Genomic DNA, 21,430 nt, shown 5'->3' with positions numbered 1-21,430 from the left:
TGTGTGTGTGTGTGTGTGTGTGTGTGTGTCTTTGTGGTCCTTATCCTGATTTCTAAAGATGTAAATTCCAACTGTCTGTATTTTCCAAGGGCAATCCCTGTTTTATGGTCCCTGTGTCTGGAAAATCACTGTGCCTGTTTAGCCTTGTAGGGATAACTCGGGAACATTATGTTAATACAAGTCACTAGAGTTGTCATTGTTAAGGGTTCCATTCCCTCTGCAAGGAGGTTATGTTCCTAGAAGTTACATTTCAGAGTGGGGTGTTGGCAGCAGCGGCAACGAATGCACCTTGTCTCTAGTGAACATGTGTATAAGCTGCTGTGCATGAGCAATAAGGCACTATGCACAGGCTGCCATTTCACACACCATAGGAAGGTGCTTTTGGACTGCTGATAATACACTGTAGGACAATTCTGTGGTTTTTTTCCCTAGTATATCTTTAGCCAGAGGAACTCACATACCTTCCTGCGATGTTAAAGTGGTGGTGGTCCCAGCAGGGTAAATGAATATGGCACATGGAGTCGAGATCTCTGCAGTGTACAGCAGTGGGGTGGGAAGAGGCTTTAAGCCAAAGGTGAGCAACCTAAGGCCCTCCGGATAATGACGGACCCTGAATACCAGTTGCTCTTGCTACTCATGAGATAGAGGGTGCTCTTGCGCTCATGTCTAGCTTGTGAGCTTCCCATAAACATCTGGATGGCCACTGTGGAAACAGAATGCTGGACTAGAGAAGCTGTTGGTCTGATCCAGCATGGCCCTTTTTGTGTTACAGCCCCAGTCAGCGTGGCCAGTGGTTAGGGCTCATGGGAGCTGGAGTCCAATGATATCTGGAGGACTACAGGGTGCCCACCTCTGCTTTAGGCAGTAAATCTTGGAATGAGAATAGTATGCTCCAAGTATAGCTCAGTGCACATGATTTGCATAAAGACAGTCCCAGATTCATCCTCCAGTAAAAAAAACCTAGGTAGCACTAACAGACCCTTCTCAGCTTGAAACCCTGGCATCAGGGTAGAGAAAATGCAGTTAGATGGACCAAAGGAGTTACTCAGCAAAACGGAGCGTTATCTGTCATCAGCCTCCCAGCCTTATACCTTCATGCATTCCCTGTTTAAAAAAAATCAATGTGTTTTGCCCAGTAGGGCGAACAGCCACTGTGTGGGGTGGGGGAACTACTTAAATCTGACCTGGTATTAAGCGGATTCTCTTCCGATAAACAATTTCCATTTAATCCCCCACCCCACCCTCCATGGACTATAAGGTTGCGTGTTGAGGTTGTTGTTGGATGTCTGAATTAAGAGTGTATTTGCTAAACCCAGAGTGAGTGGGTAGGAAAGTGTTTGTGAAAAATAATTGATCAAATCCAAACAGCGAAGCACCCAGAAGAGGAACGTAGGAAGCTGCCTCATACCTCCTGATTAAACTATTTGTCCCTCTAGCTCAGTATCATAACCTGATCCCCTTTTAACTGCAGATGCTGGAGTTTGAACCTGGGATCTTCTACATGCAAAGCATATGCTCTGGCACTGAGTGTTGGTCCAAAAATAACATATTTTGGGGAAATATGTGAGCCCCTTTTCTAGAACAATATGACCTATATGAGTGATTATTGGGTAGAGTTGATTTGAAACATGTAAGTTCATATGTATGCTGTGCCGTAGTGAAGGAAAAGGAAGGAGAGAGAACCAGAAAGATAAAAAAAAATTAAACCCATATATAGAATAAACTGACAATTCATACTACTGTTGAGTTTGAGGGGGCTCGGGAGTTGCTGTCCATTTCTCAAACAGAAAAAAGCCTTGTATGAAATATTATAAATATTGTGTAGTATCAGTGTGTCAAAGCTCAGATTCTGTGTGATGTAAACCATCTTGGATGAAACCCTCCTAAAATAAATCGTATTAAAAAAATTAAATGTACACCCTGTGGTCTCTTCCAACCCCACACCCCTGAGACTAATTAGTTATTTATTAGTTATGGCACGTTGTGGCCAGAGTTGAAATTTAGCACACGGGGGTCCCACATGAAAGCGTTCCCCCACTTCTGTTTAAATGCATGTAAGATTCGAACTGTGAGATGGAAGGGACTTTTTTTTTTGGACACACTGATTGAGGCAATGTGATGGTTCCCCAGACGGTGTGCGTGTGTGTGTGTGTGTGTGTGTGTGTGTGAGAGAGAGAGAGAGAGAGAGAGAGAGAGAGCGTGCATGCTTGCGTGCCAGTGCAAGAAAAAGAATGAAGGCATTTTCATTATAGGACTTGCAGAGTGCTCCCTATATTTATGAGTGGGGAGAAAGAAACTCCAGTCAATTGGGGCTGGGGTAAGGGTGGGCTTGACGCCAGCTCCCAAGCCATGCGCCTTTCCATTTGCATCAGCTGGGCCTCCAACCTAGCCTTTTTCTTTGGCCACAACCGCCCATCTCTCCATCCTTCCGGCTATGCCAAGATGCGCTCATGACACGGCTTATCTGCCCTGAGATAGCCTGGAGGGAGGCAGATGTATTCGTCCCGATGGAGAGGCCTCCCCTCCCTCTCTCCACATTTTAGAAAGAGGGAGACTTGGACATCTATCAATCCGACACGGAGTTCAGCGCTTTTGTCTCGGGGCCTCATTTTTCCTCTCTGCTGGCAAGCGCTTTCTACTCCGCCTCACTCTCGGTTCCCACAGCCTCGGCCCTCTTGTCCCTGCCTTGGCTGGAGCCGAGAGACGGGTCTGGTAGCCAACGGAGATTTGTTTGTTGGAGCCGGTCTTAAGGGTCCCCCGCTCCCCACCCCGCTCCTGCTCTGCCCCCCACCCCGCCCGCCGGCTGCGTTAAATGTAATTTACTGAGCAGAACTAAAAGCCTGCAAACAAGGTGGCATTCTGTCAGGCCGCCCGGGCTGTTGCTAAGCAATGGAATTGGCTTTCATAAGGAAAACAAGGCCTTCCTTTTTCTCTCCCCCTCACCGCGCCCTCCACCCCTTTTCCCGTCCTTGTGTGCCAAGAGACGTTTTACTAATAACATTAGTTTGCTTGCGCCGAGTGGAGGGTGCTTGAATGTTCAAAACCTTTTAAGAAAGAGAAAAGCAAGGGCTTTACTTGGCTAATCTTGTAGTATTTGGCAAGTGAACCTACACGTATTTAATGCGGGGCGTCCGTCGCCAAGGAAACGGGCCCGAGACTCTCTTCCCCGCCTTTCCTTTTTACTCTGTGCATAACTGATTGAGTTTTGTATGCACTTCGTGCGTCATGTCAGTGTATTTATAAAGACAAGACCGGCCATTGAGTTGTGAGAGACAATTGCCGGTTTGTAAATTGGGGCGGCAGGGAGAGGCTATCCCATCGCAGCGACAGGGACGGCGTTTTTTCATGAGCTAGGAAGCAGGGACGATGTTGCTTGTTGGTGGTGTCATTTGTGGTAGCGGTGGGCCGCCGTAAGGCACCCCTGTACAACGAACAGCTTGGCATAATAATATTGCTTGCAAAATAAACATCAGAGTAATCATTGGTTTGTTTTTTAAAGGCTGCCAAGGCCGAGTTGGCGTACACAAGAAGAGGAGCGTCGGTGGAAGGGGTGGGGAGGTGGACTCCAGTCCGACACCAAAATTGGTTCTCTTTCCAGCCAACCTAATGGGCAGCCAGGCATTTTATTAAATAAATAAAGAACCCTCAATGGGGAGGACTTTGCAGGGGGGCAGGACAGGGACACACCTCTAGGCTGACTGAGACTGTCTGTTGGCCTGGTTTAGCGAGCTCTAAAATAACCCAAATCAGCCAGCCTTTAAATACATGGTTGTGTGTTTTAGTTGTAGGACTGGCAGGCCTCACAGAAAAGGTTTAGTGTAGAGGCCTTGACAAGAGACTATAACTGCCAGTGTCAATTCTTCCTTCCGAATGAATTATGCTTGGCTTCTTCATTGCAGGCTTTAGAGTGAGCCTTAAAAAAACATCTCTCTTCCAGGCTGCCTTGCCTTGCCTTGCCTTGCCTTGCCTTGCCTTGCCTTGCCTTGCCTTGCCTTGCCTTGCCTTGCCTTGCCTTGCCTTAATGGGTCTTTCTTTTAACGTGTTTTCAGCTGTATGATTCTGAGCTATTTAACATTTTTTGGAATTTTAAGGTTACGTTGGGCCTATGAAGCCTAGGGGCGGCTTCATGATCATTTAAACCTCATGATGCATCCGCCTAATCTGTGTACCGTCTCTGTTGTGTACACTGCTTTGTGAGGGCCTGGCCCTGAAAAAGGCAGCTTAGACATCCATTAAATCAATCACTCACTCCCTTCCATATGCTGTAAGCATTTCAGCAGTTAAAAAACAGGGACACACTTGTGTATTTGTTACACTCCTAGGTTCACACCTAGGGACATTACCTGAATCTTCTGTATGTTCCAACTACCCCTATGTGCCAGAAACAGCCCCCTAGTAAATCACTACCCTTAGCTTGACCCTACTTTTTGCATTTTTTGTGATGCCGTGTTAAAATGTTGGCTTGAGTCGCTAGTGTTGTCATTCTTCAGGGTTCAGCTCCCTTCCCAGGTCTCTAGAAATTAAATATCAGAATGGGGAGTGGATGCATCTTGTCTCTGGTGCACACGCGTATAAATGCACTCACATGAACGCTAAGGCGCTGTGGTATAACCTGCCATTTTGCACACTGCCTCTGTTGAGATATAATTTTGAACTGTTGAGAACATTGTAGGGCTAGCTGAACAAGTGGGCGTCAGCTCTTCATTTGATCTTTCTTGGTGGCCGTGCCAGCTCCCTGACTTAGCCTGGCTAAGTGATTGGCAGAAGAGTACTCTGGGGAAAACAGAGAGCCTAAGGAAAGTTGGGCTGATGGTTCCATGGACTGGGCATCTAGCATTAATAAAGAAGCAGCTTACCAGGGGAATTATTAGCATGATGATGAGATGTCCAAGCCAGGCTGAAATCAACCAACATAGATTAGCTACTGTTTTCCCATGTGCCAGGGAAAGGTGTGGGAAGTGTTTTTAAAATTACAACATTCTTGTCCTAAATGGAAATGTTTATAATGGGTTGAAAAGATACGGGTGGCCACAAACAAAGAAAGGACCAAAAAAGAACAATCCATCTGATCCAGCGACTTGGGGCAGAGGTGTCTGATGTGTGCAGGGACCTGTAAACCTGTAGGATTACCAGGTTCTGTCTTTGTTACTTGGGAGATGTGCCTGCTTAACAGGGATTCAGTAAGGAGGCTTTCCCCCGGGTATATATGGAGCATGGCATAATAACTTATAAAAGAGAATATGGTAGCTTCTGCACACGAGGAGTTCTGTGTAATCAGTGGAGCCCCATGAAGCTTGAGATCATGACAGATGGATTGGATTAAACATCTTGGTGTTTTGGGCGATAGTTACGACATTTTTGTACCACCAGCAAATCAGAATAGTATGAGTCTGATGTCTTGAGTTGCATGGCCATGTTGCACGAGTGAAAACTGCAGCCATAACACCATTGTTTAGTTTGTCACATGAAAGCACTCCTCTCATCAGAGAAATGGGTAAATGCCACCATTTTGATTCCACACTATGCTCCCGATGTAGCATTACTCTGGGTCATTGTGGAATACTGAAATAGAAGGGTGCCATTTTAATTTCCTACAATGTCCTGAACCAATGCCATGTCAGAGGCATTGTGGGAAATTAAAATGGTAGCTCCCAGCTGCCTGCTGCCGCCACTACCAAGTAATCCCACCAAGGTCCACTGATGTAGGAGGGAGCCCCAAAGGGCACCTTGGCAAGAGTCTCCTCAATTTTGAAGCTTGCCCTGGTTCTTAGGACATGGGTTTGCACTGCAAATCTAAACCAGCTTTTTTCGCATTGATTTTCTCATGGAGAATTTTGGGAATTGTAGTTCTGTGGGAGCTAGATGGAACTAAACTGTCTGTCAGCGAATTCTCAACATTCACCCATATTTGCAAGACGACAGTCTAGCTCTCATGTCAACTGTGCTTGGCTTGGGCCTTAGGACATGGACGCTCCGATGACGACTGTGGCGACGACCGGCCGCGTCATCGAGATAGCCACCTCCTGGCGAGTCGTCTGGAACGAGACCAGGAGAAACTCCTGAGGTGATGTTTGTTCTATTTATTATTTATTGCTATTTATTTAAAGCCTTTCTACCCTTCTACACAGGCTCCCCACCAATAAAAACAAGACCGTCTCTACTGCAGGCTTCTAATCAAAAAGAAACGACACAAAAGGACAAAGGGACAGGGAGGGAAGAGGGAAATCACCCCCCCCCCCGAACTCTGGCACCAATTCTTAAAGTTATATAGTCGTTCTTTTAATAAGCAGCCGGGATGGAAGTAGCTCAGGGAGACGAGGAACCAGATGGAGCCGATCTTTCAGCAGACCTGCGGGAATGCTGCTGCTTCCCATCTCCCTCTGCTGTAGCCTGATGGAAAGACTTTGTGCTTTCCCCACCTACATTGGACGACAGGGAGTACCATTATCTTCAGCATCAGAGGGTGGGGAACTCATCATTTGCACTGGCAGAGGCATGACGCAGCGCCTCCTTTGCCAACGTGTTCTTTTCAGTGCAAAAGTACAGATGAGGCGCAGAGATGTTTAGTACATTCCCGTGCCTTTGGGTATTCTGGCTCCTACCGGCATGCCCAGGAATAACGCCACGAGTTGTGTTCTTGCTACTGAAGATTAACTATGAATTATTCACGCCATCTGCCAAAAGAACAAGAGCCACCAGTTGTGTTCAAGCAAGAGCAGCAACAAGGGAAGATCAGTATTTAAGGGTGCAATCCTATCCATGTTTAGACAGAAAAAAGTCCTGCAACTCCCAGCATTCCCCAGCCAGCCTTGCTTGGCTGGGGAATGCTGGGAGTTGCAGGACTTTTTTCTGTCTAAATATGCATAAGATTGCACCCTAAATGAATGTCGCTCACCACCTTGTTCTGGCCTTGAAGAACGGATCTCCCTCTTCTTTTTTCCTCCATTCCCCTTCGCTTGCATGTCTTTGTCCTTTTGGTTTGTAAAATTGACAGCAGGGCCTGTCTCTCTTTCTCTTGTATTGATGTTTTTATTGTAGAATTTTATTGTTTTAAACTGTTTTTATTGTATGTTGTACATCGCCCAGAGTGGCTGGGTGACCAGCCAGATGGGCGATTAATACATTTAATAATAATAATAATAATAATAATAATAATAATAATAATAATGTGAGCCACTATGGGAGACCATAATTATCTGAAAAGCAGGGGGAAATGTAGCAAATAAATAATAAAGAAATATTTGTGTTTATGCCCCACCTCTCCCGTGCAATAATATACACCTACAATATAAAAGCAAACATCCCCCCCCCAATAAAACCACAATTCAAACCAATAATAAATAAAGTGGTGGGTTAAAAGTATCAGTGCAAATTAAAAACAGTAGCCCACGGAAATCCAGCACCGTTGGATTGCCTCAGCAGGCCAAAGGCCTGTCTAGACAAGTAGGTCTTCACTTGCCGATGGAAGGTCAACAGAGGCCTTCCTGAGAGGGAGTACCAAAGCCCCGGCACAGCTAGTAACCACATTCAGACGAATAAATCCTGGCTTAGTAAACCAGGATATACATGAGCTTCATGAACCTGCAGTCAGTCCCTAGGCTGCTGCTTCATTCTTCCTTTCGTGTGCAGGAAGCCGCAGTTAACCATAACTTCCTGTTATGTCCCAACTGGGAAACCATAGTTAATGGCTTCCAAACGAGCCAGGCTATGCAGCCATGGTTTTCTTTAAAGTTTCTTCTTTACATAGGGAGCGGCTGTATACCAAGTCAGAGCCTTCACCCATCTAGCCTAGTATTGGCGACACTGACAAGCAGTGGCTCTCTAGGGTTTCAGGCAGGAATTTTTTCAGCCCTACCTGGAGATGCCGGGAATTGAACTAGAGACCTTCTGCATACAAAGCATGATCCATGGTGATCTTTCTTTGCACCCGGCTCCGGTTGGTAGACCTTGGATCTAGTGAAAAACAAAGTCTGCCTAGCCCGGCTTTACAGCATCAGCAGAAAAGGCAGGTACAGGAGCTGACGTTCTGAAGTGTGAAAGAACAGAGAGCAGGCAGAGAGAGGAAAGTGTAGCAAAGGAAGAATAAAAGCAAGAACAGGTACATGTACTTCCACTTGGTCGCAGCTGGAGATGAATAGAACTTGTTTTTTAAGAAGTCAGGCCATTATCTGCTCTTTCATCTGTTCAAATTTTGAAGCATGGACCTGTGGCATGTTTTAAATCAACCATTTACATCCTTTCCACACCCCCACTTAATGCGTGCTACATGTCTGTACAACTCGGTCCATCCTGGGGCAGTGTTGGTGCACGTGTATCTCCTGCGAGGGCCTGTGGCACCTAACTCTTTTCTTTTTCTTTCCCCTTAGAGAAAGCAAAGAACTGGCTGACTTTGCTCGGATACATCCTGCCGGCTGCGCTACAAATGGCTTGAACTCCAACCTCATGGTGACTGGGGGACCGCCCCTGACTGGCTCAGGGCGGTGGTCCGCTGACCCAGCCTCACACCTGGCAACTCATCCGTGGTTACCCAGGACAGGCAGCTCTTCAATGTGGCTAACAGGCCATCCCTACGGTGAGTCTGCAGGGGAGGATACAGGTGTCAAGGTTCCCCTTATGACCTGGACCCCCTGAGTAACCCTGTAAGGATCTCTTGCCTCCTTAGGAGTCCCATCTTCCTTCTTTTAAACTTCCCCTTCCCAGTAACATGGGGTTTAGGCTGTAGGCATGGGGTGACTGACATTCTAGACACAGCTTTTAACCACAACAGTTCACTAGTAAATTAAAGCCCGCAATCACAACTAAAGGTAGTTACACAATAGAGCTGAGTGATACAAAAAGCATTACAAGAGAATAAAAGTTGCAAATCTCAAGTCCTTTTCTAGGCTGCTTCTTCCTGCTCATTCTTCAGACGCTGCTCTCACTTCAGGCTCCGGCTGTCTCTCTGCTCTTACTGGCCCGCTCCCTCTCCTTATATACCCTCCTCCCAAAAAACTGAAAGCATTGCTTCAAACCTGAAGAAATGAAACTTGAGTGGCAAAATGAAACTGACAAGCGGAGAAATGAAACTACTCCTTTCAGGGTTATCTCCTCCCAACAGAAAACTCCAGGCCTCCAAGCCTGTCCTTTTCCCCCTTTGCCTCTGTAGGCGTCAAACCTTCACAACAGGGCTAGGACCTCTGGTCATATACAAGATTGCAACTGGTTGCTATTATGTCAGGCAAAGACATTTTTATTATTCAGGCAGGCCTTTGGCATATGGGTTGGTGCTGTTCATTTCTTTTATTGTTGTGTTTTTAATGTATTAGTTTTTAATGTTATGTTTTATGGACTTGAGCACGCTCCGGGAGAGAGCGCAGGACAGGAAGGCCTGGCGTGCTATGGTCCATGGGGTCATGAAGAGTCGGACACGACTGAACGACTGAACAACAATAATGTTATGTTTTAATTAAGTTTTTTTAAAAATCTGGATTTTATTGTTAGCCACCTTTTTGGTGGAAAGGCAGGATAGAAATAAAATAAATAAGTTGTCAACCATCACAGGTATCAGTTAGTTTTATTTGCCTATCAGTAGCATAATTTCCTTGACTGCTTTTCCAAAGTTAAGGCACCATGGTCATGACCTAGGAATTTGCATGGCTATTTCTGGCCGCTGGTCATATTCTGTGCTTCACCTCTCCCCTACACAGAATTTGGCAGCAATCACAGAAACATGATGGTTTCATTCCTACTTCCCTTTTTATTATAAATAAAAAGAAAACAGGTTCCTAGTTCTTATGGTTACAGGGCAGAAACCCCCCCACACACACACACAATATGATTATACATAGGTTGAAACAATATCTTGTTTCTGACCAGCTTGTTAGTAAAATCAAAATTTTATTCATAGGTTCAATTAAAAACAAAAGCATCTTAGCCTGCTCTAGGCTTTGTGTTATGTGTGACAACTACAACGTGATCGTGAGTGAGTGTGTGCGTGCGTGTGCGCACGCATACACACACCATTTTATGCTAAAGTCTTAGAAATGAGGAGGGTGAAATGAAGCTTCCAGGGGATGAGGTGGAGGGATTTGGGAGCTTTTCATTCACTATGGTTCCCATTCCCTTCACATATCCCCCAGTCCATATTTCCTTGCCTCCTGTATGTATCTATTGCTCTGTATTCCTTGCAGCTTATCTCACATTCTTTCCTCTGTCACTGCCAAATATTCTGTGCTTTTCATCCTTAAAGCAATTTGTCGAGCCAAGAAAAGTTACGGAGATGATTGGTATAATTTGGTGCAGTTATCTCATTTGAGTTTTCATGTTTTCAAAAGTGCATAATTCAGGCTTGAATATAGCCCCTTACCCATCTAGTTGCCTATGGCAAGCAAGGACAGCCTTCAGGTGACCAGGCAGAGAAACTGTACAAAAGCTGTTTGACTATTCCCCCACCCTCCCTAAAGGACTGACAGCACAATCCTGTGTACGTTCACTGTGACGTAAGTCCCGCTGTGTTCAGTGGGGCCTACTCCCAGGTAAGTGCGCATAAGATTGCAGCGTAATATCAGCAACTCCTGTCCTCCCACAATTCAGGCCTATTGTTATGTCTTGTGCTGATCAGGGTAAAGAAGACATACATACATTGCATACGTTACACCCGCTACCCCTTTTGAAAGCAGTAGGTCGTGCTAGGAGGATGCGTTGAAGCGAGGCACCCTGTTTGCCACATGGAGATGTCAGCTGACGTTGATCGGCTGTGTCAAATACGATTGTATTGATTGGCCCCTGTTGCACGGTGGCGGCTGTTTTGCCCATTGGATTTCTCTTCTGATGACTGCTCTCCTCCTAGGACTTGGCCACCCTTCTCTGCACCAAGGCATGGCTCCTGGATTCCCCCCTAGCATGGGGGGAGCACTCCCTTCCACGTACCAGTTTGCCAGGGATCCTCAGTCCGGCCAGCTTGTCGTCATCCCCAGTGAGCACTTGCCACACTTTGGTGAGTATCTAAGCCAGGGAGATTGCTCAGAGAATCTATTACAGGCTCACGGTATTTATTTATGTATTTGCTGTTCCTGTTGTTGTTGAGTTTCTTAGTCACCTTTCTCTTAAAAAAGACCCAAAGCGACTTACAAAATTACTAACACATGCAAAATATAAAAGGACTCAAAACTATTTCCATTAAAATACCAAAACATAATAATACAACTAAAACATCAGTACAGACCATAACTAAAACAACTGGTGTATAAAAAGCCCATCATATGCTCTCAAATGCCTGAGAGTAGAGGAAAGTCTTGACCTGGTGCTGAAAAGATGACAAAGTTGGCGCCAGCCGGGCCTCACTGGGGAGAGTGTTCCACAGTTGCGGGGGCCACCACTGAAAAGGCCCTCTCCCTTGTTGCTGTCTTCCAAACCTCTCTCAGAAGAGGCACTCTCAGGTGAGCCTCATATGTTGGTTGCAGTATATGGGTAGGTCCTTTCTGGGGTATGTGACCTTTCTAGTGGCTAGATCTATCTGCACCCCTGGACTGCAAGAGCCATGGTTGTCCAAGCAAAGATAACTCCCCTCACCCTTCTTTCTCTTGTGATGAATCTCTTCTTCTGAATGTGCCTCTCTGTTCTTTTTTTTTTAAACGAATCACGGAAAGTGATAGAAAGTTTGAATTCTGGAGGAAGGGGAATTTTTTTTTATTATTTTTTGTAATAAAAAACAACAACGCTCTTTGACTCCCCTGAATACTAGCCAAATCACCCCCCACCACAGTAGCCTTCTAAAAACGTATCTGAGGGGGCTGGCACAAAAGGTAAGGGCCCCAGACCCCCCCTCTAGTCCCCCCGTAAATGTAAGCACCGCAAAGCGATTAGTTTTTCGGGATGAGAGTGCACATCTATCATTTCTCTAAGGGGAGCATTCACGGAGACATTCCCTTGTGAAGCATAAGAACACGGGGCTTTGGAGAAGGCTTGTTTCTAGTGCTTTAATGCCCCGGCCATGTTGTTTTGAGTAGGAATATTTTTGAGATTTCATGTCTGTCTGTCTGTCTCTCTCAATTATAGCAGAGCTGATGGATCGGGCTCCACCTCTCTGGCCAGCTTTGTACCCCCCAACAAGGAACTCCCTCCAGCATGCACACCAGCTTCAGCTCCTGTCTCACCAGCAGCTGATCCGCCAGCATGAGCTGTGCATCCTGCAGCAGCAGGCTGCGCACGCCATGGAACTGCACAGGAGCGCGCAGTTGGTGGTAGGTTCCAAAGTGCTGTGACGGGCACCTCTGTGAGCACATTCGCTGCAATAATAACGCCAGCTTTTCTCAACTTCTGCAATAGCAGTCTGAAAGACACTTTCACACGTACGTTCTTTCTGAAACTTCATAAGCAGTTTAATTTGGGAGGTGTCGGTAGATTCCAGCCTCCTTTTGTTGAAGAAAGTCCCGCCATGACTGTGATATGCCCAGGTTCTCATTAGCCAGTGTGTCAGGGTGGAAGCTGAGCCCATAGAGCCCCAGAGCGGTTCTGATTCTGAGGAGGAGCAACCACCCGTGGGAGAGGAGCCCGCTCGTCTCTCAGGGTTGCGGCTGCAGGGAGAGATTCCTCCTGCCTGCATTCCTGAGAGAGATGGTGACCCTGGCAGCGAGAGTGCGGGGGATGGGGTGTTGGTGGACGCTCGGCGCCGATGCAGGGAGAGGCGCCAGATGGAGGGCGCCAAGAGGAGGTGCTCTGCCCACTTGGTGCTACGACAACGGTCGCGTCCCGAGGACCCACGGGTAAGAGGGAGGACCTCTCCATAGCCCATAAGTTCAGAGTTTTCCCGCGCTACTCCTTCAAACGGGACCAACTGCCTTACCTGGAGCTTAGGCAACTCTGCTACTACCCCAGTGCAGTTCCTCGCTTAGTCGCTGGAAATTAGCATCTGAAAGAGTCATTAAGTTGTAAAGGAATAAAGCCTTGGAAAGAATCCCTTTCATCTGTGTCTTGAGTTGGCTACTGGAGGGGACTTTAAGAGGCAGCTAGGGCGCTCCTGACACAGTGTTTCACATCTGGCATTTTAAGGGACTTTCTAAAATCTAGCTAGACACATTTACTGAATTCAATCCACATCTTTCTTTTTAATATGCCCTTGAATTTTACCAGCAAAAGGATTTCAGGAACGCGCAGCAAACTGTTTATTTATTTGATTGATTCATACATTGCCTTTCCACCAAGGAAATGTCGCTCAGAATGATAAGAACCAACATTTAAAATAAAAACTTAGTTTAAAAATAATAAAACAAATACATTAAAAAACACAACAGTAAATGAATAAAAAGAGCACCCAACCTAACATACCCACTTAGATGTCAAAGCCCTGCTTGGATAAAAATGTCTTTCCCTGCCTGTGGAAGGACAGCAGAGAAGGAACCAACCTAGCCTCCCTCAGCAGGGAGTTCCAAAGGCTGGGAGCAGTGACCAAGAAGATCCTCACTTGCATCTGCAGCAAACGTGCTTCTGGTGGCAGTGGCACAGAGAGAAGGGACAACTGTAATGTGGATTGTGATGCAGATAATTTGTATGTCCTGGAGGTAGATGAGAAGGTTGTCCAAATGGAAGGTGGACGAAGTCAGGCCTTGTCTGCCCAGGACATGGCTGCAATCTATCTCAGAGTTACCTTTGCTGAAGCCCGTTGAGATGAGGGGCCATATCCCTGTGGTAGAGCACATACTTCGCATGCAGAAGGTCCAAGATTCAGTTTCCAGCATCTCCAGGTGGAAGGATCTTGGGTAACATGGCTTGGGAAAGAGTTGCTGCCAATCATAACCGATAGTACTGGTGCAGATGGACCAATGAGCTGACTCAGAATAAGGCAGCTGCATGGTCATAATGTGCTTAAGCTCACATAACATTGGATCGTGGTCCTTTCTCCCACATCCTTTCGATACCTTGTCTGTTTTTAATTTTGTTTTGTAAACAATAAAGGGTAGTAGTATCCAGTGTTAATCCTAGTTAGAGTACACCCATTGAAATGAATGGCACTTGTTAGTCATGACTCACTTAGGATCCATTTATTTCAATGGGTCTACTCCAAGTAGGACTAACATTGGATACTTCCCAAAGTTTATTTCATATCACTTAATGCACAAAAATGATCTAAATAAAAAGCACAAAATAAACCAAAAGCACAAATCACATTCTTTGAAGAGTTTAGTTTGTCCGCCATATATAATTTGTTAATTTTGACGTTGTGGCATATTCTGTAGCACAGCCTTCCCCAACCTGGCGCCCTCAAGATGTTGTTGGACATGAGCCCCAGCCTGCAAGGCCACTGGTTACGAATGCTGGGAGTTGTAGTCCAAAACATCTGGAGGGCATCAAGTTGGGGAAGGCTGTAATGAACCATAGCTAATTTATTTACAGCACAATCCTATATGTGTCTGCTCAGAAGTCAGGCCTGCTGAGTTCAGTGGGCTTACTCCCAGTGGGCTTACTCCCAGGTAAGCATGTATGGCAGGAGTAGGCAACGTCATGCCCATGGGCACCAATGCATCCCCATGTGCCTTTCTTGGCAGCTGCCAAGATGCTCTTCCCCTCCCATTAAAACAAACACATTTTCTTATCAGCAGCTAGGATTGCTGTGAAATAGAGATCTGTTGATGCTGAAAACTGTGGGTTCAAAGGAGTTACTTAGTGTCTTCGGGCTCAGACCTCACCTTTGCCTTGCATTCAGGCTTTTGGACAGGTTACTTGTCCCTTGCTATGCCTCCCATAGCAGCCATTTTTGGAGGGTGCCCAGGACAGTTTCTTAAATTGCCAAATGTGTCCATGGCTCAAAAAGCTTGTCTAGAGAGCGCCTTCTCCCTTACCTACCTGCTTGATCCTCAAGGTCATCAGAGGGCATGCTGCTAGTTCCACACGGACCTATGGCCCAACTGGAGTCTACCCAGAGAAGAGCCTTCAGTGTGGTGGCTCCCATCCTATGAAACTCCTTGCCTCTAGAGGTCAGGCAGGCACCAACACTGGGTTGTTTTCGGCGCCTCCTGAAAACAGCGCTTTTTCCAGGAAACCTTCCTTGGTTAACCAGCCTCAGTTTTAGTGGCACTCTGTTTTTTAAAGAATGATCTTAATATCATGTTTCTTCTTTGTATCTTTTGTTCATTTTATCTGTTGTTGCTCACCGCTCCGGAATCTGTTTAGATGTGAAGCGGTATACAAATGTTGTAAATACAAATCAACAAAAGAAATACATGGGATTGCAGCCTCCATTTCTCTGTGTGTCCTCTTTTCTCTGTTGCTCAACAGGAGAGGCTCAAAGCTAGCGAGCAGCGGGTGGAGATGGAGGAGAAGATGGCCAAACGGTGCCTGGACAGTGCGAAGTCGGGCCTCTCCCCCTCCAGTTCCGGCCTCTTGCCCCGGAAGCCTCCTGTCCTGTCCCCTGGCACATCTGCATCGTACAGCAAGGCAGTGAGTCCACCGCCCCTGTCTCCCAGGGCCTCGCCCGTGTCCATGCTCAAAGCTGAGGTCATCCAAAAAATGGAGGAGACACCAACCCAGCCAGCCTACTCCTACCCCGCTACCCCTGTCTCCCACCCTTCCAGCCCGCCCCCTGCTTCTCCGCCCCCTGCCCCCGCCATTCCTCCTAAAGAAGAGGAAGAGGCCGAGAATGTGGAGAAGAAAGAGTTGGAGCTGGAGAAGGAGGCTTCCAGCCCCTACCAGGTCTTGTACCCAGGTAAGAGAGCTGTGCCGAGGTGAAGCCCCCTTGTGCGTTTGTGTCCTTTTCCTTTCCTGCTTTCTTCCTTATCTCTCTCCTGCCTCAGGCCGTCCCCCCAAAAGCTATGGGCTTGCCCTGTCCCCCTCCACTGAAGGCTTAATGACTGATCAGTGCATGAAGGTTTTTATGTAAAACAGGACTAGGGTGGCCACATACGAATAGGCCCCGAAGAGGAAATGCATCATGAAAAAAAAGGACAATGGAGGACAGTGATTTGCGTCACATTTGCATATGTCAATATGCATGTATAGATTTCCAGCAATCTGGAAATAACTGCCATAATTTAAATAGAAATACAGTAAATCCCACTATAGTGTGGAAGAATGTGACTAAGTGACCTGTATGCCCTGCCTGCTCAGGTGTTAGCTGTGGATGGGCAAGATTTCTTATGGTCCTTTTATCTTTAAACCAGAATTGGACAGGACAGCCCTTCAAACAGAGGATTATCCTCTGTAAAAGAGAAAACAATGGAGAGAAGAAATGGGAGAAATCCCAGGTGCCTATAGGGAAAAAAAGGGTTTATTGTAGTTCTTTTATATTGGCCTGACGCATTTTGGAAATATTGATTTCTTTCTTCAGGTGCTTATCTTGTAGTCACTGTACTAAGACAGACAAACCTCATCCATTTGTATTAGCAGAAAGGGTCCCGTGGGCTAGCTTAAATCATTTGGATAAAATGCCCTTAATTGGCTACACTGGCCTAAAACATTGAAGTTGCGTAAGGAAAACAAAAGCTCCTCTCTGCCTTTCCTGATTCTGAAAAAACGTAAATAAGTATTACCACGTTTATAACAATGGTAAATAATCAACATCTTAATTTAGTCCTATGGGAGAAACACTACCAAGCTTTAAAATCCAAAACTCTTCTGAGGAGCAGTTTATTATCAGATCCATGCAGTTTTTCTGTTGCCCTAAAGGTGAGCCCCTCTGTGGACTGGTGTACTTGTGAAAAATCGATAGACCTAATAGGGGCGCACCTAATCTCTTATTCCATATGTTGCCGAAATGCTCACTGATAAGTTTCTTAAGTGGCCTTTGTGTCCGGCCAACATAACTTTTGTCACAGGTGCATTTAATAGCATAGACTACAGGTGGAGAATGGTTTGATCTCATATGTAAAAGAGGCCACCTGTCCACTCAGTGATACAACCAATGTCTCTTCCAGCTCTATGACTCTGTAATTCTATATGCAGCAGATTTGCCGTATTGGCAGAGGGTCAGATCTTGAGGTCCCTTCCAACTGTAATTCTAGGTGCAACAGGGGGGCTAAAAAAAACCCGGCATTCGTTCGGTCCTTCTAGGGCCTGAGAATTTTCATTCCTTCATATTTTTGCCCACGAAAGCAACATTTTTTTATTTTGCTGCTCAAGAATTGGAAATTATTTTCTCTGATCCACACTAAGGGTTTGGTTCTCCATCCTAGTTTTCTGTGTTTATCTTTGGAAGGATTTTGTTCTTCAGGTCATGTTTTGGATACCTGTGGAATAGTGCTGTCAGGTTGGCAGGAAATAAGAGTGCTTAGTTCTTCTCTCCATGTTTTCGGTGGCTTTTGAGAAGAGGCAACTCAGGCTTATCTCCTGTACGAGATATGCATGTGCCTCCAATGGGGCAGGGCAGCAAAGATCCCTGACCCACTGGAAACCTTGTTTCTGAGATTTCACCAGACAGATGGTGTGGCCAAGTGGATGTTTTGTTGGGTTTGGACAAGGCAAACCTGGGTTCAAATTCCTACTCCACCATGAAACTCACTAGGTGACTTTTGGCCAGTCATTTTGCCTTACCCTAACTTACCTTGCAGGGTTCTTGTGATGATAAAATTGGATAATCCCTTCTCTATCATCTGGAGCATCTTGAAAGAAGTGATGGGAAACACTGTGAATAACAGGGCTGCAGCATATTAATCAATTAAAAAGTACTTTGATTGACTAAAAAGATCCCCCTACCATAGTCTTCCCCAGCCTGGTGCCCTCCAGATGTGTTGGAGTACAACTCCCATCATCCCCAGTTAGCCAGTGGCCATGTTGGCTGGGAATTATGGGCGTTGTAGTCTGGCACATCCAGGTCTCCTTCAGACGGAGCTTTTATCCTGCAATTGAGATGGCTCCTTCACAGAACTTTGCGGGCTCTTTCATGACACTGTGATCATTCAAGGCGTCTCCTGCACTAAATGCCCTTTGTTCCATTTTTAAATAGATCGCAGATAATGAGCTCTCAAATTACCCTGTTGTGTTCCGCTTCAGTTCCCTCCATGGAAAGAAAAAGCGGCAAGAAGAGGAACGAGATCAATGAAAGAGAATGGAATGGAAGACTCAGATACGGGGAGAAGGAGGGAGAAGGGGGTGGGGGGAAAGGAAGCAGATGAAAAAGGGAGTCGTTGTGATCCTACATTTCAAACGGAAGCAGAAAGCCCCGTTTGAAATGTAGGATCACAGGATTTAAATGCAGGATTTTAGGCTGGTGTAGAGATGCTCCCAGAGGACACCAAGGTGGGGAAGGCTGCTCTACTGGGGGTGGGGTGGGGGGTGGGGAAGCAGATTTGTTTTCTTTTTAAAAATTACGGCATCCACCATCTTAAAGAGGCCTTCTCCCCTGTGCCTGAGACTAGCAGGAATGCCACTTCTAAGGTAACACCTTCTGGGAGCCCATGGAGCGGTCTAGGGGCAAGCGATGCTTCAACACTGCTGAAGCTAAGGGGCTGTGAGGCTTGAGCCATCCCTTGGATGGGAGATCACTGGCCCTCCGCATAAGGGTAATATCAGTACAATTTTTTTTAAAGGATAATGCGCGCTGCAATGCATGCATCATCTAAAACAAGGTTTGTGTTTTCCTTTAGAAATACTGCCCCCCCCCATATGCAGACTTATGCAGTTTTAATCCACTAATACATTACTCAACGAATAACAGTTGATCAGCTAAAGTTCCTTTAATCCAGTGACAGCACTAATACTTATGATTATGACTATTATTTCTCACATATGTTCAAGCCTATTTTCGTAACTGTAAGGGCTGGACAGTAGCCCTTGTTTTTAACGGAGGCTGATTTCTGTGCCAGTGTCTTGTGTGGCGCAGAGGGGGAAACCACTCAGCCCTACTTGAGGGACTCTACCTAAGGGAGAATGGGACTCCTACTCCTCAGAACATCAGAAGAGTCCTGCTGGATCAGACCCAGGGTCCACCTAGTCCAGCATCCTGTTCACACAGTGGCCAATCCGCTGCCCACGGGAAACTCACAAGCAGGACAGGAGTGCAACAGCACCCTCCTGCCCATGTTCCCCAGCAACTGGTGTACATAGGCAGACTGCCTCTGATGTTGGAGGTAGCATGTAGCCATCAGGACTACTAGCCATGGATAGCCTTCTCCTCCAGGAATTTGTCTAACCCCGTATGGGAGCCATCACTGCATCTTGTGGCAGCAAATTCCATAGTTTGACTAGGTGCTATGTGAAGAAGTCCTGCCTTTTATCTGTCCAGAATCTCCCACCAATCAGCTTCACGGGACAACCCTATTGGCTCTAGTATTAGGAGAGAGGAAGGAAAATGTCTCCCTATCCACTTTCTCCACACCACGCATAATTCTGTAAACCTTTTTCATGTCCCCCCTTACTCTCTTTTTCTTGAAGCTAAACAACCCCAGCTGTTGTAACCTTCCCGCCGAGGGGAGATGCTCCAGCCCCTTGATCATTTTACTTGCCGCTTTCTGCACTTTTTCCAGCTCTATAATATCTTTGTTTTAGATATTTTACAATAGCTTGACAATATCCTGCTCCTCCTTTAGCCTCTAGTCCTCCCATAAGCTGCTCTTTCTCTTGTAGAAATTCCATCGGGATATCCATTCCAGTCCCTCCCGGCCTCTTTCAGGAGACACTACCCATACCTCCTTCAGCCCACTGCAGCGTCCGACGCAGATGGCTTGGCGCCCGATGTCCCGCTACCCACCGGAGATCCTGAGTGTTTGGCCCTTTCCCCAGAAGTCAAGCCTCTCCACCTCTCCCCGTCCAAAATCGTGAAACCCATCCAGGCTGTGGAGGAAGAGGAGCCTTTGGAAGAACAGGTAAAAACGGAGGTTGAGATGGATGAAAACCAAGAAAGTGACATCTGTGAGCAGGAGATGGAGGCTCTGAACATGGCAACCTCTGTTGCTCTCCGGGATGGGAACGGATGCAGCCTTCTGTTGCGCCATGGCAAAACCCTCAGTAGTTCAGAGCATGAAGAAGAAGCTCTTCAGGACTGCCCACCTGCGTATCAAGTCATGGCCTGCTCTGTGGAAATGGAGACTCAGGTGGAAGCTGCCAGTGGCACTGAAGTTTGTCCTGTCCACGTTGACTATGATGGGACCTTGTTGTGCAGGGACACTGAACAGCCTGGGATGGGCCTCATGCCTCAGCTGGAGGAACCTTCCCTTGCCACGGAACTGCCTCACATCAGCTCTCCCCAGGGAAGGGAGTTTCCTAGCATGCTCCAGGAGGCGGAGAGGGAGGCAGAGGCAGAGTTGGAGACACCCTGCTACGGGAATGAGGCTGCCTCCTGCCAAGTCCCACTCCTGGACATCAAACCGGACGACCCCTTGGCTGGCATGAATGTCCTGGCAGCGGCAGCCGAATTGCCCCAGGCGTGTCAATTGCTGACGAGCAAAGGGATAACCCAAGAGGCGGTGGTAAACCTGGAGGTGTCCGCCAGCTTGTCGCCGGAGCACACCTTTTTGCAGGGGATCACGCTGCTGAGTGAGATCGCTGAGCTGGAGCTGGAGAAGAGGAGGCAAGAAACTCAAGGTGGGTTGGTGAGTGGACAGTTATATCCCCGTGCTTGGGAGGAAGCCCCACTGAATGCAGTAGGACCTACTCCTTCGTAAACCCGCCCACGCTTGGGCTGCAAAGGTCTTCCTGATTGCTGCTAGAGCTTCACGTCTATCTGATGCCATCTTTGAGGGAGTCAGCATCCAACAACCACAACCCCCAATAATAATTTGCAACTGTACTGTCGGGAATGAATACATATATATTGTATATAACCACAGAATTTCATCCTTGGGCATTGTGAAGGAGTTGTAGAACATTTTGCTCAGCTGGCGTTTGTAAGAACTGTTTTCGCACTCATGGCTGGTTTATAAGGATTTTCTAGAAGAGTGGAGAGGGGCAGTCCAGCAACAACTACTTTAAAGTGGACCGGAAAAAGTTTTCTTCCAAGGACTCAAAATCTGCAGATATGGACTTGATAAAGGCAATTTGCTGAAACAGATTTTGACCGGCATTCTGTTGTTATTTATATATGTATTCATTCCTGTTATTACACATCATTGGCAATACAGTTGTGAACTTTTATCGGGGTTTGTGATTGTTGGATATTGTCTTGGAACCCCCAACTATGAAGTATTTGCTGGGCTCAGACAACACAATAACCCATGCTCAAGGGTTGAGTATGTGTTGAGTGTGGGTTGTTGTTGAACTGTGGGTTGTTGTTGAAATGTGGGTTATCGCGTTGTCTGAACCCAGCCACGCTAACAAACCATGGTTTGTTAACCATGAACAACCCATGAAGAGAACCCATCGTTCATTGTTGGCTTGTGAACTGTGTGTTGTTCACTGGATCACTTTAAGGAACTGGAGAGGCAATCCCCACCCCCCACCCTTCTCTTTCTTCTTCTGCGTGCTTTCAAATATTTTCATTTTTTTAGTTAATTCCTTATAATGCAGAAATCAGTATGGCTGATTG

At 46.5% G+C, this 21,430-nt stretch overlaps 1 protein-coding gene across 2 annotated transcripts in view; it reads left to right on the top strand.

Moving 5' to 3' along the window:
• TNRC18 (trinucleotide repeat containing 18) overlaps positions 1–21,430 on the top strand; it is a 135,113-nt gene that overhangs the window by 57,484 nt on the left and 56,199 nt on the right. For both annotated transcript variants that reach the window (XM_084818305.1, XM_084818304.1), the window contains exons 5-10: positions 5,962–6,064; positions 8,367–8,572; positions 10,829–10,975; positions 12,037–12,221; positions 15,253–15,679; positions 19,534–20,490. In XM_084818305.1, the coding sequence (XP_084674431.1) occupies positions 5,962–6,064; positions 8,367–8,572; positions 10,829–10,975; positions 12,037–12,221; positions 15,253–15,679; positions 19,534–20,490 (2,025 nt within the window). The remainder of the gene's footprint in view (positions 1–5,961; positions 6,065–8,366; positions 8,573–10,828; positions 10,976–12,036; positions 12,222–15,252; positions 15,680–19,533; positions 20,491–21,430) is intronic.

The sequence above is a fragment of the Heloderma suspectum genome, chromosome 12 (assembly GCF_057233095.1).
Source record: "Heloderma suspectum isolate Gila_16-S chromosome 12, 16-S_ref, whole genome shotgun sequence".
Classification (NCBI taxonomy): domain Eukaryota; kingdom Metazoa; phylum Chordata; class Lepidosauria; order Squamata; family Helodermatidae; genus Heloderma; species Heloderma suspectum.
Note: the sequence above shows the minus strand (reverse complement) of the source record. Positions and strands in the feature narration are given on the sequence as shown.